This window comes from Zingiber officinale, chromosome 7A (assembly GCF_018446385.1).
Source record: "Zingiber officinale cultivar Zhangliang chromosome 7A, Zo_v1.1, whole genome shotgun sequence".
Taxonomy (NCBI): domain Eukaryota; kingdom Viridiplantae; phylum Streptophyta; class Magnoliopsida; order Zingiberales; family Zingiberaceae; genus Zingiber; species Zingiber officinale.
This window is the reverse complement of record NC_055998.1, coordinates 85,897,608-85,917,261: the sequence shown is the minus strand read 5'-3', so window position 1 is coordinate 85,917,261 and position 19,654 is coordinate 85,897,608. Positions and strand designations below refer to the sequence as shown.

The 19,654-nt window shown below is 37.3% G+C and overlaps 1 protein-coding gene and 1 non-coding gene across 2 annotated transcripts; both read left to right on the top strand.

The window, feature by feature from the left end:
* Window positions 1-710: 710 nt before the first annotated feature.
* On the top strand, window positions 711-4,896 carry LOC122001682 (probable disease resistance protein At1g58602). The gene is made up of 5 exons (XM_042556565.1): window positions 711-851; window positions 944-3,829; window positions 3,950-4,092; window positions 4,184-4,541; window positions 4,615-4,896. Exons 2-3 carry the CDS (start codon window positions 951-953, stop codon window positions 4,026-4,028), a joined length of 2,958 nt encoding a protein of 985 aa, XP_042412499.1. The 5' UTR covers window positions 711-851; window positions 944-950; the 3' UTR covers window positions 4,029-4,092; window positions 4,184-4,541; window positions 4,615-4,896.
* A 12,177-nt stretch (window positions 4,897-17,073) lies between these two features.
* Window positions 17,074-17,147, top strand: TRNAN-GUU. Its single transcript has one exon. It is a non-coding gene; the product is annotated as a tRNA-Asn (tRNA).
* Window positions 17,148-19,654: the final 2,507 nt, after the last annotated feature.

The following is a 19,654-nucleotide window of genomic DNA, read 5'->3' as shown; positions in this document are numbered from 1 at the left end:
TTTAAAAATTTTAATTAAACAATATTAAATACTAAATTAACAGATAATTTAGAAATAAAATTACGAGAGGGACATTGATTTGATTTTTTTTTAAAAAAAACATTCAATTTATTTAAGTGCGCATTAAAAAAAACGTTTTCTTTTCTATTTATTAATAAAATAGTACACTATATATTTTTTAATTTTTTTTAATATATCTTTATTTCCAAAAATAAAATATATTACCTTTCTCACTGCATAATAAGGTTATAATCTAGTTGAGCCGAACTCTTGAATATTTGAGTTTAACTTGTTTATAATAAGCTAAGCTTTAATTTTATTTAATGAATATATTAATGGTTCACGAGTTTATTTAAATTTTTTTAGATTAAACGAGTTTAATAAATATAAATTATAAATTTAAATATTTATTAAAAATTAAATTATATATTTAAAAAAAATATAATATTCTTATTAAAATTTATAATTTTATTTTAATAAATAAATTTAATATATTTATTTATAGGTAGAATGTAAAAATCTAAAATTTTAATATCAAAATAATTAATTTTTATTTAACAATTAATTCATGAGTTCAAGGATTATGTTCATAAAATTAAATTTTAATTTATTTATCCAAACAATCTTATTAAATAAATTTTTATAAAATCAAATTTTAAATAATTCATAATTCATCAGCAAGTTGATTGATTTACACTCTTTCGATTCAATCACATGCCATTCCACTCTATATCTAACCGAGTCAACGTTTGTGCGGAGAGCGGACAATCTGTTGGATCTAATTCCAATTTCTTCTCCTCGGGAGCTGCTTGCTAGTGTTGTTTTGCTGTGAATGAATTCTGGTAGCTCTTGTACGTATCTTTTCTTCCCAATTTTGAGTATTCGCTCTTGCTCCTCCACTTCTGAATGAGTCGCCGGCGCATCGTTTCCTCTCCTCTCTTAGAGAAAAGATGGACGCATCGGCCGTGGTCCGGGTGGTGGATAAGCTCAGCAAGCTCATGTACCAAGAAGCAAACTACTTGGGCGGCTTCCGCGACGCGGTGGAGTGGCTGAACATTGAGCTGCACCGAATCCAATGCTTCCTCAAAGACGCGGAGCCCAAGGGAAGCAAGGGAGACGAAAGAGTGAAGAATTGGGTGCGCGAGATCCGAGACGTGGCCTACGAGATCGAAGACCTCATCGACATCATCGGAGCTGCGTCCAAGAGGAAGAATCACCGGAGGAGAAAACGAACCTTCGTTGGGTTAGCGTCAAGATATGCCACTGCCCCCTTTGACTATTATTCCCGGCACCATCTTCTTTGCGGTATCGATCGGATTAAGGAAAAGATCGTTGACATTTCTAGGAGCAGAGAAATCTTTGGCGTTTCCAATTTTGGTGGTAGCCGCGATCCTGATCGTGTGGATGTCAACCTTCCCACGCCACTACTCGCGTCCCCTGATTTCGAGGATGAAGTTCACCTCGTTGGCTTTGAGGAAGACAAGGAGCTACTGGTGCGGCACTTGATCGATCAGCAGAATCAATGGCGAAGCTTCGTTTCTGTAGTGGGCATGGGCGGCCTCGGCAAGACTACCCTCGCCAAGAAGGTCTACCGTGATCCTCGAGTCCGAAGGCAGTTCGACGTGCTGTGCTGGGTCAGCGTCTCCAAAAACTACAGAGGAGCCGAGTTCCTGAACTGCATCATCGAAAAAGTCATGGGCCTCACCGGGGAGGAATTGCTGAGGATGAGGCGGGAGGAGCTCGAGAGGAAGCTCGATCAGCGGTTCCAAGAACGGAGATGCTTGATCGTGTTGGACGATGTCTGGCTGAGCAGCACATGCGAAGACCTGAAACGGCTTTTCCCTGATCACAAGAATGGAAGCAGAGTCTTGCTCACCACTCGCAGTTTGGACGTGGCGAGGTCAGCGGATCCCTCGTTCGCCCCCCACATGCCTCGGTTTCTGGATGACGACGAGAGCTGGGAGCTGTTGCAGAAGAAGGCTTTTCCGTCACGCAGAGGCCATGAAAGGAGGTGTCCAGGAGACCTAGAAGAGGTAGGCCGAAAGCTAGCGAAGAATTGCCATGGCTTACCTCTTGCTCTGGTGGTGCTCGGGTCGCTTCTCTTCAAAAAGGGTCCTTTCCCTGCAACCTGGAACCGAGTGTTCGAGAGCTTGGATTGGGAATTCATGGAGGATGGGAACAAGTGTTTCGATATCTTGGCGCTCAGCTACGATGACTTGCCCGACGACAGCTTTAGGTCATGCTTCCTGTACATTTCTTCCTTCCCGGAAGGCTCGGAGATCTTCGTGTCTAGGCTGATCGAGCTGTGGAATGCAGAAGGGTTCATAAGGCCGAGGCCCAAAGAAGCAGTGGAGAAAACGGCGAAGGATTACATCGATGAGCTCTCGCAGCGGTGCATGGTGCAGGTGGTGAAGAGGATCGCCGGCCATGGGCCGGCGAAGTCGATAAGAATCCACGACCTGCTGCGAGAATGGTGCATATCCAAGGCGAGAATGGAAGGCTTTCTCCACGTCGTCGGCGGCAAAGAAAAGAACGCCGCCGCGCTAGATGCGACGACGGCGTGCCGTCGCACAGCTCTCCCGGATGGCCTGAACGGCGGCGGAGGACCGTACGTCCCCTCCCCCAAGCTGCGCGCTCTGCTGGCGTTCAACTGCAAGAACTTGGGGAATTCCAAACAGCTCTCGTTCACCAGCCTTCGCACGCTCAGAGTGCTTTACCTCGAGGGAAGCTCAGGAATCATGAAACTTCCCGAGGACATCAAGAGCATGGTTCACTTGAGGTATTTGGGATTGAAAACTAGGCTGGTGGAGCTCCCGCCTTCCATCGGCGACCTGCCGTATCTGGAAGTCCTCGACGCGCGACTAAGCAGAATCATCCAGCTGCCGAGTAGATTATGGAGGATCGCGACGCTGAAGAAGGTGTACGTCGGCTCCGTGGAACAGCCAGTTAAAATCTCAAAGTTGGGGAATTCTCAGAGCTTGCGAGTCGTAGAATGGGTCGACATCGCCGGAGGATGGATCGAGAGAACCGAGAACGAAATCTCCAGCTTCCGCAAGCTGGGAATTACAGGCATTCAGCAGGCCCATCGCAAGGCACTGACAAGATTTCTGAGAAAATTACGCCATCTCGCCTCTCTAAACCTCTGTTTCTCCGATCACGACGGAGAAATCTTAACTCACGTTTTGAGATCACTTTCCGACCATCACGAGCTCCGCTCGCTCAAGCTGCACGGCCGATACTTCCTAGCGATCGCGCGCCGCGCTTGGGGGGCGTTTCCCCCAAACTTAACCAAGCTCGTGCTCAACAGGTTTGAGTTCCTGCAAGATCCAATGGAGGAGCTCGAGAAGCTGCGCCACCTCGTGGACCTTCAGATCTTAGCCCCAGAAGTAGGGCACCGTCTCGTGGCGCCGGACTACAAAGTGATGACATGCTCCGCCGGAGGCTTCCCTCGCTTGCAGCATCTGCAAATGTACGGCCTCAAAGTGGAGGAATGGAGGATCGAGGCTTCGGCCATGCGCAGCCTCACGAGCTTGACGGTGATCAGCATGGTGAAGGTGAGAAAGGTGCCGGAAGGGCTGCAGCATATCGCCACCCTGCAGGAACTAGCATTCAACGACATGTCGCGGGATTTCTACGGGAGAATCAAGGCGAGCGAGGGCGAGGACTGGCAGTTCATTAGCCACGTTCCCTGTGTCAGTATCCGAGAAGGATTCATGAAGATCTGGCTCAGTGATTCCTTCCCTAGCCAACAGCTCAAGGCCTTCATATTCTCTCGGAAGGCTGCTAAAGAATTCATCATGGGAGGCAGAAGCAGCAACGTCCCAGAAAAGTGAGACCATTAATCAGATCATCATATATTTTTCTCGTCATTAATTGTTCTACCTATGATATCAAATGACAATGAAATTGAATCTGCATGAAGATCTTGTTTGTTTTCTTTCTAATTCAGGTTGCAGTTGGAATTATTAGCGTCTGAGGATTCGCCTGGGGTGTTGGATGAAACGGATACGGTGATCGAGGGTAGATAGAAGATGTGACGAGGGACAGCTAGGGAGAAGATTACCTATCCACCTTCAGATTTTTTTATAAAAGGTATTATTATTTTTTTTTTCATGAAATTTTCAATTCATGGTGATAGTTTTTGGAAACCTCTGCGATGTTTCCTCGCGTGGACTCGCAACAGGAGTGCCAGCTTGCGACGACGCCGACTCGCCATCCAAAAGCGCGCGCGCGTCTGATTCCTTGCTACGCGGCGGCGTTTCCCTACTCCTCCTCCTCGCACCGACGAGTACGGCCAAATGCCCGGCGCCCACGCGTCGGGACGACTGCTTCCTGTCCTTTTGATTTGACCCGCCCCTTCACTCCCAGCTACCGCCTCGCCAGCAGCATAAGACGAATCGCCTCCCGTCTCTCGCTCCTCAACAACGCAACCGACTGAAACAGAGCGCTAGCTGATCGCTTGATGGTGATGGAATGCCGCTGGTTGGAGAGGGTGGTGCTGCTCCTCCTCCGGCGACCTCGGCTCGCCGACCGGAGCACAGGTAGTTAGCCGACGTCATAGATAGATAAACAGATACATCGATTAGCTGAGTCGATGATGCATTGCTTCTGCAGGGGTCGGGAAGCTGCGGAAGGAGGTGAGTGAGTGCGAGTACAGAGACGTTCAAGTGATGTGGGAGGTGCTGCAGCGGAAGGCCGCCGCCGACGACGATCGGGATATGGATCGCTGAGAATCAATGTATATAGTCTCCGGCGAGGCGGACGGACCTCCCTCTTCTTCCTTTCTCACTTTGGCTTCTAACTGTGATTTAACTGATGATTAAGCTCTGTTGTGCGGTGTGTTTGAATCAGTTTCAGAGATAATTTCAGTTTGATTAATTTGAAATTTTGATATAATTTCAATGAATTATTTGCTATTTTAAGAACATTTTCTTTTTAAAATTAATTAAAGTTTGCTTTTTTAAAAAAAAAAAAGTACCCCAAAAAAACTTATCAAACATTATAGTAAAGTAAATATAGTTACTTTACTATATTTACTAAAGATAATCTATTTTAACTCCTGTGATCTGTTTTAGCCCATATAAACCTGCTTTGCCAATTCTCGCAGCAGCAACGACAACAAACATAGCTATATCAACTTGATTAAGAATTATGTAATTCTACAAGTTATACACACACATTAACACACTTTACAGGGTGTTTAGTTTAGAACAAGTTGGCAAAGCCAACACGTGGAAGGTAGAGAGCATTTGATCAAATATCAACCAATCGTTGTAGCTATGATATCTATGTACAAGTAGAATCAATAAGTCAATCTCCGTTTCCATGAACAGCTGCTCTTCAGATGAGTGTTTGTTGTCTCTTGAGCTTTGCTACCTCAGCCAATCTTGCTATCTTTTGCTCCTACAAGAACAAGATAGAACAAAAATTGCGATTAAAAATCTTGAAATTTTCACAGCAACAACTTGAAATCAGAAGACTAATGCATTCCTCTACCTGATTGCGAATGACCGATTGGAAAACCTTAAGCTGCTTCGTTTGACTTTCGATAAACCTTCTCCTCTTCAAGCAGTTCTTTGCAGCTGTTTGGGGAAAAAAGAAGATTACATCATTCATTCACTTTTTTTTCCCATTGCAAAATGCGACTAATGCAATCATTTAATAGGAACTAAAAATAAGGAAACTCAGAGTTAAGCATCATGCTTCACAACAGCTGAATGTTTGATGATTCTGAAGAAATAATAAGAGCAACTTCTGTAATAATAATTCCTTCCCTAAATATTATCCTTTTACATACTAAAATAGGAATTTACAAGTGATCCTGAAGCAGATCTGAGCAGCAAAAACTAACCAGATGTCGAATTAATGTCACATTGCAGACATGCAATTTCACAGATATGTTTTATTTTCATGAAAAATAAAACAGAATGAGGGATTGTAGTCTATCCAAAATTATCATGATCGTGTAGTATTTGCAACATAGACTTAGACATTGAGATCTCAAGAGATTTGCAAAGTCACTTCGAAATGATGATGTGCTAAGATTACAATACTGCTTTTGTATCAGAATGAAATTGCAAAAGAAATACTTTATTCTCTAACACAATCAAGAAAATTGATAACTAACCAGATGCACATGCAATTTCACAGATATGTTTTATTTTCATGAAAAAAAAAACAGAATGAGGGATTGTAGTCTATCCAAAATTATCATGATCGTGTAGTATTTGCAACATAGACTTAGACATTGAGATCTCAAGAGATTTGCAAAGTCACTTCGAAATGATGATGTGCTAAGATTACACTACTGCTTTTGTATCAGAATGAAATTGCAAAAGAAATACTTTATTCTCTAACACAATCAAGAAAATTGATAACCAACCTTGTCTATTCTTTTCCCTGATAAATTGTTTTGCTCTATCACGCTCAAGTGATATGTTCTGTTGCAGAACATGTTCCCTCTCCTGAAGCATTTCCCGAGTCTGAAATAGAGGGAAGCCACCCATGGGTTAGTCATATTGGTATTTTTGGGCATGGTTAATATATATAGACATGTTTGTACTTGGAAATAGTTGAGCAGCAAAAAATATCTAAAAGATAGTGTAATGTAATTGTAATGATGCCACAAATTGAAAGTATATGATTCAAGTTATCAACCACTCGGAGATTTAGAAGATAGTAATATGATCTGTGATGCAACAATTGATCCAGCGACCAGCAAGTGGTCATAGAAACAACCGATAGATGGCAAAAAATCAAAGTTAAAGCAATTGGCATCCTTTTTCCTTCCTGGCTCTAATCCCACTCAAGCTTTCGATCTTATGCATCACATCCAGAAAACCCCATCTCTTACAAGTCCAAAGATTTATTTCTAGGCATGAATCAGGTTTATAGTTTACATATAGTTGTAAATGATTTAATTTCTGATCGACTGAGAAACATAAGGACTTAAATTTCAAAAATGACCAAAACTTTATGTTTTGTTTACTTGGAAAGAAACAAGAGAGAAAAGAAAAGAAATGCAAATAGAGAAGGGAAAGGAATCCAATTCCACCTATTTCCTCTATTTGATTTCCACCCAAATTGAGCAAAATTGGATGGAAATAAAATTTACACATTCCAGAAACGCAAATAAGAAATATTTCTCACCTTCTAATTCTGTCTAACTAAGCAAGATAAATGAAATATAGTGGATATAAAGTACAACTTATTCTATTTCCTTTTCTCTTTACATAACTTTACATTTCTCATCTATTTTCACCCTTCCAATTAAACACAACATTAGAGTTACTTGGAATGCATATGGATATTTCCATGATAAGAGGTGCTTCCATTATTATAGTTCATGATTTTGATCATATTTATTAGAAACCCCAAAGTTTAGGTAAGTGATTTAGATATTTTTAATGATCGCTATCCGCATCTCATGAAATCCTTAATATTTGTCATCTAGGCATGCAATAACCATTGACAATTGTTTTTCTTTAAAGCCACTAGCCATGGTGAGGAATAAGAAACGACTTCATAAAACGAAATAGAAAAGAAGCAAAGGAATGATCTCTTCTCCTCTCCTTTGTACAAGGACTTGTAATGGAAAGGGGATTTCAAACAGAGACAAAGTGAACAAAATTCCGGTTAAGTGGGATAGAGCCATCTCCATGACAAACGATACCGCATACCTAAGTTAATGTAGAATCTCTACAGGGTTTGAGATTGAAGAAAAAAAAACCGTCGGTGGTAAGTAGAAGAATCCCTAATGTACTAGGGCTATCAAAATCTTTCCTTACGCTGTTACATTAAAGCTAGCTCAATATTGTTATCTCTAATATTACGAATGCGAAGTCCAAAACCTATTCTTGATTTTCCACATCTAAAAAAATAAATAAATTCGACCGGTAATCCAATTAATCCTTCCGAGAGAAATCACACTTCGGCAGCAGTGAGAAAAGGGATAAAAAAAGAAGAAGAAGAATTATTTTCCCCCATCGCCAAATTTCTTCTTTTTTAGAACTACCATGATATTGATGCCAACATCCATATCGAACTAATCACACCGGAATGACCGCCAAATTAGGTACACGTAAACCCTAGCAGACAACAACAGATGCGACCTAACATGACCAAAGAAATAAAGACTTCGAGCAAGACGTACCTCCTTGAGCTTCGCGGAGGAGGAGGAGATGATGGATGAGGAGATCTGCGAGTCTTCGCGGCATGGACAGCAAATCTTGAAGAACATTGTCGGCGAGCGAGGGCACCGGCGATGAGACGACAAAGAGAAGACGGAAGAAGCTTCGGCACAGATAAACTCCGAATTTCAGTTGAAGTAGGAAACGAACGTTGCCTTCATCGTGGCAGACACTTAAATAGGCTCCAAAACTTTCGACGTCACCCTCTTAAGTTTATTTATTTTCAGTACACAGCCTTAAAAATTCTAAGACCATCAAAATACCTTATCAAATATGGAAATTATTGCCATTTTAATTTTTATCTTTCAATCAAATAAGGAATTAAATATTACCAAATATCCATAATTTAACAAATGACTAAATTTAAATACACGATTTAATAATATCATCTACTATATTTGGTATATAATATTTCGAATTATCTATAAATTTAGACTTAATTATTATTCTAATTGTCTTACAAATTATCACGGTTGTGATAATTACTTTATTTCTTATCTTTTTATATATATACAGTTATTTTTAACTATAAATTTTTTTGTTAATTATTTATTTATTTATTTATTTGAACTATATAGGCATATCGCTCATGGCCGTGAAGTCACCAGCATCTTCGCTGGCAGATAATAACGGTATCAGGAATTACGGTAATTTATTAAAAGATGTAATCAGATTTTTAAATTTATCAAAAGCGTATCTTAATTATTATTTGTTAAAGATTGTGACAAAAGATGAAACGCTCGTCCTCAGTACCCCGACGTATCCGATCCAAGGTTATCACGAGGAAGATAAATTGCAGCATCCAAGTAAGCATGTGACGAACAAGATATAATATGGGGATAGGAGATTTATTTCCCAGCTGCCCCGATGATCGACCCTACGATCTTATTATGGCAACACTCGTCACATACCAACTCAGATGACCCGCAGAATCGATGACTTATTATTTGTTAAAGATGCATCTATTAAAGATGTATCTGCTTATATATTTTCCTCAGTCTATCCCTGATTATTAATTTTTTTATTTTCTTTGTCATCTTTCTCTATTTTTTTTCTTATATGCATGCAATATTTTTATTTTTCCTCTATTTTTTTTCTGTTTTTTACACATCATTTTTTCTAAAAATATTTTAACACCTATAAAAAATCAAAATAGATAATGAATAATATATTTGAACTCTTTACAACCTCAAAAATCCACAGGAACTAAAATGAATACAATCGGAACTCTCTAGGTCCATCAATGGATTTTGATCGAATCCCATTGATGGACCTAGAGAACTCTGATTGCACTCATTTCAATTCCTGTTGTAAAATACTGTAAAAAAATAATAATTAAATAATAAGGTTTAATAAACGAATAACCTTAATGGAATTTTTAGAAAATTTCAGAAATTTTCTAAAAATTTTTCAGAGCTCGCATGACGAGTTTAAGGAAATGAATTTATAGACTTGAGAAAGGTCTGTTCGGAATATCCATTAAGTGGGAGTTGATTGAGGAATTGACTTAGGTTTTAATTAATTAAACCTAAGTTATATATTTATATATTAAAAAAAACATAATCATTCTTCTCCTGAATCGCTCTACTTTTCCTCCTCACCGCCGACCCTCCTCTCCGCTGACCTTCTCTTCTCTTCCTCGCGCCCCTCTCCACCCAATCCTCCGCTTGTCGAAGCTCGATCCACCGCCGGCTAGAAGTCGCAGCCTTTCTTCCTCCGCGATTACCTCTTCCCCGATCTCTTCGCCTCCCCCAACCCGACGCAACGCCTCACTTCGGTTCCTCTTCTCCCACGCGTACAAAACCCATCGACCACGGAAAGCCTTGAGTCCTCTCCCTTTCGTCGTCTCCTTCCTCCTCTCCAAATAGTGTCAACCGCCTTCTCTCTGCCCTAGCGCCGACAACCCGATCCCCTCTCACCTCCGGGTATTACAAGAGCTAGCCAACCAATGTCGAGCCTTTCTCTAGCGTCCCTACCCTAGATCTTTGACTGTGCTGACATCGTTACGCCTCCTCGCGCCAACAGCCGACGCCAACCTTCCTCCAGTGGATCGTCGATCGAGAAGTGCCTTACATGGGGCCTTCTTGTTGTTACACGAGAGGTAAACGACTAATCCTAGCTCGATGTGAGGGTGTTGTTTATACTTACTGTTGATTTGGGCGTTTGTGTTGGAGATCAGCAACTCCACTGTAGATCCGGGCATCACTGTTCGAGAGGGATCCACAATCCAGGCCACCATTTCTCCAACAGCAAGTACCTCCGGCTAGCATTCCCAACAGTCGCTCTCCCTGGTCATGAGTGAACAGGGAAGGTCTTGTAGTAGGGTAAGTTGTTGAGAATTTGATTTTTGTTTTAGCTTAATCTGAGTTTGTATTGGTACAGTTAGGGATAATTAATCCATGTAGTTTCGAAACAATTGAAATTAACTGTTAGATTTGAACTGAGGTTTGGACTAGATCCAATTTGTTAATTAACTAAGGTTAATGAATGAATTAGGGTTCCTGTTAAATAGGAATTTGGTTTAGCTATTTAATACACGTGGGAGTAGCTAAATTATACATGTTGTTATAAAACCCTGATTTAACAAGCCGCTTGACGTGGGATTATTTTTGGCACGCGCTATATTTGAGGCGGGTACCTTTGACTTATCTCTTTTGATATTGTCATTATGATATGTGTAATAGGTATTAGCTAGTAGTAATAGTTAATTTTATATCTGCTTGGTATGTCACTACTTGATACCTGTAGTATGCTCATATTGTTATCGATTATGCATTTATGTTTATGCCTCTTGATTCTTGCCATGTGTACTTATGTTCATAGAAGTAGTGACATATAATGCATTACTGTGCACAAGCCTAGCTACTAGATATACTTGGCATGTGTACCTAGTTTTATTATTTGGCATGTGTACCTAGATTTATTACCTGACATGTATATATAGATCCTTGTTATGGACTCAGTTTTTCTTTTGGTACATATTATATGAAGGTTGATATTTTCAGGAGTTACATACTTTAGTGTCATGCACCATTTTACATGATTGCATGTTGAGCGATTGTCATCTCCTTTATAGTTGAACACATCACCAGTTACCTAATTTGCACACACAACTACTCATGGGTTAGTGGTACATCAGACAGAGTATTTACAGTTTGCTCTGTCAAGGCTCCACTGGTCCACTCATGGATAGTGTGACTGCAGTGTGGTAGTGGGCAGGGATCCCTCATCTTTACTAAGACATAGGGAGATGAGAGCTTAGGCTCTCCCACTATGTTTGGGGTAGGAGAATAGGTGTACTCCGACAACATCCTGTCCACTCGGTCACTCAGAAGTAGCATTAACAGAGTGTACAGTTGTCATAGCTCTATCCACTCGACCTCACTATCATGTGTGAGGTGGCCGACTGGCATCAGGGGTGACCATGTCATTTGCATCATATGCATGAATTGTATTTATTTCTTGTGATTGCTGCATTTTGGATGCTGCATTTTGATGGTTGCATATGATTAACATGCATACAGAAGACATAAGGTGTTTGGTCTGACGACCCTTGTATCCAGATAGGAGGTCCTGATGAGTATAGTTTCTTCTGTTGTTCAGTTTTGCATTACCTGTTATTGTTCAGGAGACTGTACTATATGATTATTACTGATAGTTATATCTTACTATGCATGTCTACTCGATGCCCGCTGAATTCTTGAACTCACTCCATTGATTTATTCCTATTTCAGGTTGAAGCCGTCAGAATGTTCCAGTTACTAGTCCCAACTCCGTGTCGTGGTAGTTTTCTATTTTTGGTCTTTTGTTTCTTGTTATGTGATATACATACTTGTGATGTATTTTTCTAGCACTCGTGGATCTTATATCGAGATTTTGGTATGCTGCCCATGTTTCCCGCTGCGATGATTTTCCGTTATGGGTTGTGTTTTCCTCATTATAGTGGAGTAGATTTGATATATATATATATATATATATATATATATATAGTGTGGAATGTTTATTTAAATTATTGCTTATGTTCCGGCCGTGTTGGCCGAGGATTGAGAGGCCCTGAGGGTTGTGTATTTATGGATTCAGATTGTCACCGGTATAGGATAAATGCTGCAGGATTTTTTTCTACCAGGGACTCCTCTGGGACGTAACACCTGTGGATTTCTGGGGTTGTAAGGAGTTTAAATATGTTATCCATTATTTATTTCGACTACTCAGGGGTGTTAAAATGTAATAAGAAATAATCGCTAAAATTCTCCATATTGGGCCTGATATAGAATTATATCAGGCGCACATTAGGCCTGATATGATTCTATATCAGGCTCAATATGGAGAATTTTAGTAATTATTTATTATTACATTTTAACGCCTTTGAGAAGTAGAAATAAATAATGGATAGTATATTTAAACTCCTTGCATCCCCAAAAATCCACAGGAACTTAAATGGGTACAATCGGAGCTCACTAGGTCTATCAGTGGGTTTTGGTCAAAATCCATTGATGGACTTAAAGAGCTCTGATTACATTTATTTCAGTCCTGTGGAATTCTAAGCTTGTATGAAGTTCAAATATGCTATCCATTGTTTATTTTGACTTCTTAGATGTGTTAAAATATAATAAGGAAAAATTACCAAAATTCTCCACGTTGGGCTTGATATTGAATCATATTAGGCCCAATGTGGGCCTTATATCATTTCATATTAGACCCAATGTGGAGAATTTTGGTGATTCTTTTTATTACTTTTTAACACCTCTGAGAAGTCGAAATAAACAATGAATAACATATTTGAACTCCTTACAATCATAGAAATCCATAGGAACTGAAATGGATATAATCAGAGCTCTATAGGTCTATCAGTGGATTTCGACCAAAACTCACTTGTGGACCTAGAGAGCGCGATTGCACCCATTTTAGTTTTTATGAATTTCTGGGGTTGCAAGGAGTTCAAATATGTTATCTATTGTTTATTTCGACTTCTCAGAGGTGTTAAAATGTTTTTGGAAGAATCTACGTGCAAAAGAGGAAAAAGAGGAGAGCAAAGAGAAGAAACGTTACATACATAGGAGGAAAGAGAAGAGAGAGAAATGATAGAGAAAATCAAAAGAAAAGTAATCAGGAAGATAGAATTGGAAAAATACTGTAAAAAAAATACATCCTTTGATAAATAACAAAGTAACATGCGCATTTTAATAAATTTAAAAACTTAGATACTTCTTTTGGTAAATTGTCGTAGGAATTATAATTTGGCTAGGTTAAAAATCACCTCTACCTCTTTTCTATTAATTTGAGAATTCAAAATGTGGCGAATAATTAAAATTAAAATAACTTTATTGCGCCCCCACTATGGCCTAAGTAAACATATACATGGCTTTGTCCTTACTCGCAGCTAGGGATGACAATAGGACAAATTTGGGTCGGGTTTGGCCAATCTTAGAATGTGCCCCGTTAAAAAAAATGAATCCTAATCCAAACCCGCCCTGCCTACTTTTTTAACCTGCCCCGCCCCACCCCGAACCCGCTCAAAACTCTATGAGTTCGGGGCGGGTTGGACCCGCCAACATGCTTTATACGGAGTGGGTTGATTAAAACTTGTAACCCGTCCCGAACCCATTTCTAAACCCGATCAACGAGTTTAAACCTGCCCCATATCCCATTTGACCGGGTTTAAACTCGTCCCAAACAGGATGAGTTTAATACGAGACATGATTTAAACTCACCCCATTATCATCCCTACTCGTGGCCATAATATTTCAATATATATATATAACTAGGCCGCTAAACACTCTGAAAAGGGTAGCGGAAAACATCTAGTTCACCCAGAAGATCCATGCGAAGGAGTAAAACACATATACTAGATTTATACCTTTGTTACGTGCCCTTCGCACTCCCGATAGTAACCTTTCTTTGGGTGCAGATCTCAGCGCAATCAAGTGGCCAGTTCTACGGTATCCACACGAACACATTCCGTTCGTCGCATGAGCACAACTTCAGAGAAAAACCATCTTCTTGTGCTAGTAAGAAAAATGGTTCGGCCATGAGGAAGGATCGGCCAAGAGGAAGAAGAGGAGGGGAGGAGAGGAAGACCAAATGAACATCATCTTTTTAATGGCTGAAAATTAGCTTTTGTACTCTCATGGAATACCAAAAGTTCATTGATCTTTCATCTTCCTCCATGAATTACCATCTTTCATGAAGAGGCTTTTCATCTTCCATGAAAATCCTTTAATCTTCTTCTTTTATATGATCAAATCATGTAAAAGATCTTTCCCCTTCCTTGGTGAATCAAGTTCACTCAATGAGTTTAACTCATTGAACCTTATCAATCCTAATTGACTCCATGATCATTAATTCAAATTGACTCCATGAATCTATTCAAAATAGACTCAATCCAATAATTGGATCCAATTGAGTCTAATTTGGATTAGACGTCTCTTTATTTTTCTCTTAATAGGTTAGATTATTATATTGGATTAACTATTAACCTAATAACTCAATAAGCCTAATCATCTCATAATTGACTCTTAGAGCTAATACTAACAAATCTAACATGCCTTTTATTATTTTTTTAATTCTCTCTTTTATCTGTATACAACATTTTTTTCTCTTTCATACATGCAATTATCTCAACAGCATGTAAGGTGGTGCTGATTTATATGCAACATCTTAATATAGGTTTTTACAAATCAACACCACTGTTGGTGTTGGTCTTTAAAAACTAGCACCAACGCTAGTTTAAAATCCATATTAGCCAACATTATGTTGATGTTAATCTTTAATGACCAACATCACGTTATTTTGAAATCAATACCAGCTAGTACTACATTGATACTAGTCTTTGGTGCTGGTCTTGAAAGACCAATACCAATGCTGGTGCAAGACGAACGCCAACATTGGAGCTAGTCTTTCAAGACCTACACTCGCATTAGTGTTGGTCTTTAAAGACTAGCACTAAATCAACACTAATTGATGTTGGTCTTTAAAGACTAGTAACATGGTGCTGGTTTCAAACCAGTATCAGTATTAGTCTTTAAAGATCAGTATCAATGTCGTGTTTGTTGATGCTAGTTTTAAACCAATATTAACACTGGTCTTTAAAGGTCAGCACCAACGTGATGTTTGTTGATGTTGGTTTCAAATCAACGTTGTTGTTAGTCTTTAAAAATTAACACCATGTTAAAAACAAACACCAACGTGGTGCTAGATTTTAAAGACGAACAACAACGATGGTATTGATTTGTAAAAATCAATACTTAGATGGTGTTGATTTATATAAACTAACACCATCTTTTATACAAGAGAGATGCTTATACATAAAAAAAAAAAACATATATACAGAGGGAAATAAAAAAAATAATAAATATCATGTTAAATTATTCACGTTAGATGTCGCATGATAAATTGTGTAAAGTATCATTGTTGTATATATATTCTTTTTACGAGAATTTTTTTCCACTTGAATTCCTTCCCTCTAGAGAAAAGTAATAGAAAGACTTGATAAATTTAATTTTCAAAAAAAAATTGAGAAATAAAAGTAAGAGTCAGTTAATGTTTGTTTTTAAAAAAAATACTAAATTATAAGAGAACTATTTTTAAATTATTTTTTCACACGTAACTGGCAAAATACATATCATACTTATTGAATTCTACTGATAAAACATTTGCCCGGCGTACGAGGCAGCGGATGTATGCCAAGTTATCATATAAATATTTATAGTTTAACTTTTAGTTACGATACATATGTTAAAAAAAAAAAAATCTATACATTATAATCATTAGACTTCCCAATTTATTCTGATAATTAATAAAAAAAATTATAAGTCTAACTCAAATTTAATGTTTTTTTTCATCAATTTTTTACTCATGATAAAATATTTATGACTCGATTAACAATGATTCACACAGAAATATTATCATATATAAATTCAAGATTGATATTCAACAAATAATGCCATGTCGGTTGTTTCACTACTTTCTATGTGCACTATTATTGTTAGATTAAATCCCTCGTAATTTATTTTCTTTTAAAAATTATGGGACAAGTACGATTTTCTTTTATCACATATAAAACGTTCATGACAATATAAATAATATCATGTAAGGTTGGAAAAAATTAAAAATGTCTGCTTTTGAAAATCATAAAATTTATATTGGGGTGGATCCAGAGGGGGTGACATCGACGGTCACCCCCCCTCCCCTTTATCGGTAATAGAATCCTTAGTAATATGAAGTTTCATCAGTGAAAATAGGAGATATCGCCCCTTGTTCCATATAAAAATCATCCCTCGTGCAAGAATTTCTGGATCCGCTAAACAACTACTACCTTCAAATTCTGATTAACACTAATAATATCATATTAAATTTATATTTGTCAGTGTATAAATATGTTATCTTTATCAATACAGATTAATATTTCGCTATAACTCATATGTGATAATATTTTATTATAGAAGCTATAATTTATAAGCGTTACAATATGGATATTCAATTCTGATCCATATGGATCAATATTATATTATAGTAAATATTATATTTTAAACATAAATAATATATTTTTAGTAACACTAGTAATTACCTATTATAGCTGGAATAACATTAAAAAACTATTTTTAAAAATAAAAATAGATTCAACGGTACATATTATAGCTGGAATAACATAAAAAAAAAAACTATTTTTAAAAATAAAAATAGATTCAACGGAATGGAGTATTATTTTTCATAATAAATGAAAAAAAATGTTTGTTTTATGACAATTCCAAAAATACTTTTAACTTTTGCCCTTACTTTTTCAATATTGTAAATATCGGGAATTAGGAATATTTATAAATAAAAAAATCTAGTTGATTATATTTAAAAACACTTTATATAAGTATAATAAATTATGCTAACAGAAGCTGGAATAGCTCAGTTGGTTAGAGCGTGTGGCTGTTAACCACAAGGTCGAAGGTTCAAGCCCTTCTTCTAGCGAAATTAAAATTTTAATTTTAATAAAAAATACACTAAATACATACAGAGTGATTATTTAAGAAAAGAGTACGTAAACATTATTTCAGATTAAAGAATAAGCGATTTAACTTTATTGTAGGACATGATAATAAAATAATACTTTGTTAGAAATTAATTTTTAATTAATACAATATTCTGAATCATTTTAAAATTAACTCAAAACAGTTAAACTCAGATGAATAACACTTTTATCTATATATATATATATATATATATATATATATATATATATATATACACCCATGACGGCTTAATTTAATCCTAAAACATAGACGATTCGATTTTACCGAAGTTTTTTTACTTTGAAAAGCACAAATGTTCATGCTCGATGCCCATCATCATTGATAGTTCAACCCCTAGAAGAATTATTCCCTCGGAATGATCTAATTAAGTCTGGGATTTGAATTTTGATATAACTGAGGTAAATATTTTTCTTATACGTCAATCATTGTTCTAAAAGCATCTGTATTTGTGTTAAACTTGGAATGTTAATACCGACGTGAACATCTTTTTATTATATTGTAGTATTAACGCGTTCAAATCTTTGAACACCCCAATAACGCATCCATTGTGTATGCTCTAACTATGAAGTACATTTTCTCCTGATTATAAGTGAGGGTTTTGATTCTGGTATTTTTGAATGCTTGTGGTGCTCGAGTTGGTAAAAAGAGATTATGATCGTCCTAGTGTCACACCAATTCATCCCAAAGTCAATACGAAAGAAATAAATTATGGGTGGTTATTAACTCTTAGAGCATCCGTAATGCCTTTAATGTGTGAACACGTTAATGTTTATTTTTTATTTTTTATTTTTTGAAATCTGTAGGCATTAACGCGTTCAAATCTTTGAACGAGTTCAAAAATACCAGAATCAAAACCCTCACTTATAATCAAGAGAAAATGTATTTCATAGTTAGAGCATCCACAATGGATGCGTTATTAGGGTGTTATAATACCCCTTCAATTTGAACGCGTTCAATCAAAGGGTTGGCTCACCCCACATTTGTATTTGTATATATTTTTAATTTATTTATTAAAATATTATAAATTTTAAAATTAAAAAATGAATAAAACGGATAATTTTTAACAACTAGTTAACGGCTAATTCGAAATTTCATCTATAAATACCTACCAATGAATACACATATTTTCATTACAATTCAGTGCTCTCTCCAATTCTACTCTCTAAATATTCTCCCAATCTATTTTTTTAAGTTCCTACCATCTTATTTTCTATCCTAAATGGATAAAAATAATAGGACTTTTTTTTTACAAATTTCTTGAATTCTACAAGCAATCCACAAGAATATTTATCTTCCCAAAATCCACAAATTCTACCAAATTTTCAATACCGACATCCATTTCCAAATATGTCGTTTTCTCCACAAAATCTTCAAAATTTCTAAGATTTTGGAAATTATATGAATCATCCAAATGATGCCCCTCGAGGTTCATATCAACCGCTTCTAGCTGAATAATGGCAAAACATGAGTTATCCATATTTCACGCCGCTGATTGTTCATGGATATAGTACCCATCACACAACTGGTATGTATTTTACTCCTTCAATGTTGAATGAACCTGCAACTCCGACTTTTGTTCCGGAGACTCAACTTTCCAACCATGAATCCCTAATCAAGGTGGTCAATTTTTTTTTTTTAAAAAAACAACTTCAAATGCTACAGGTACAAGAAAGCATTCAAGTTGGACAAAGGTTGAAGACAAGTTCTTAGCAAGAAGTTTTGTCACTATTAGCGATAATCCAATAATCAGCAATTATCAAAAGGCGGATATTTTTTGGGGACGTGTTGCAAGCTACTATAATGAGAATAGTCCCCCAGGTTCAAACACCAGGAGTACAAATGTTATATGGTCACATTGGCACAATATAATCCAAAAGAAGATATATCGATTCAACGCAAATTACAATAGTGTTTACAATTCATATCGAAGTGGTCACAGTGACGAAGATATATTAAGGTTTGCGTATGAAAAATATCGATCCGAAAACAATGGCATTGCATTCATTCTCAACCATGTGTAGAGAATTGTCAAAGACCGCTCAATGTTTACTCCACAGTCCGCCGATCACTTTATGGCCACAAAGAAGATGAGGACCTCAGAGTCAGGAGCAAGCAACACCTCCTCCAACCTAGATGTAAGTATAGACCTGGATAATGAAGATGCTCGTCCAATGGGATAGAAGGCAGCAAAAAGATAAAGTAAAATTGACCATGGAGGATTTGACAGTAAACTACAACAATATTTTTACAAAGTTCATTGAATACACAAGCGTGAAGAAGTCCGAAGTCGATTTGAAATAAAAACAACTCGAAGTAGAAAAGATTAAGATAAAGGAACAACTTATCATACATAAATGTTTATGCCAGGATATTACGTTAAGATGGTATATCTAAATTATTTACTCAACGTTCATTTTCTAGTATTATTGTATTTTCGAGTGATTG

Coding starts and splice junctions, on each gene's coding strand:
- LOC122001682 (XM_042556565.1), top strand. CDS start 951: ATGGACGCATCGGCCGTGGTCCGGGTGGTGGATAAGCTCAGCAAGCTC. Junction 3,830..3,949: donor AGCAGCAACGTCCCAGAAAA/GTGAGACCATTA, acceptor TTTCTAATTCAG/GTTGCAGTTGGAATTATTAG.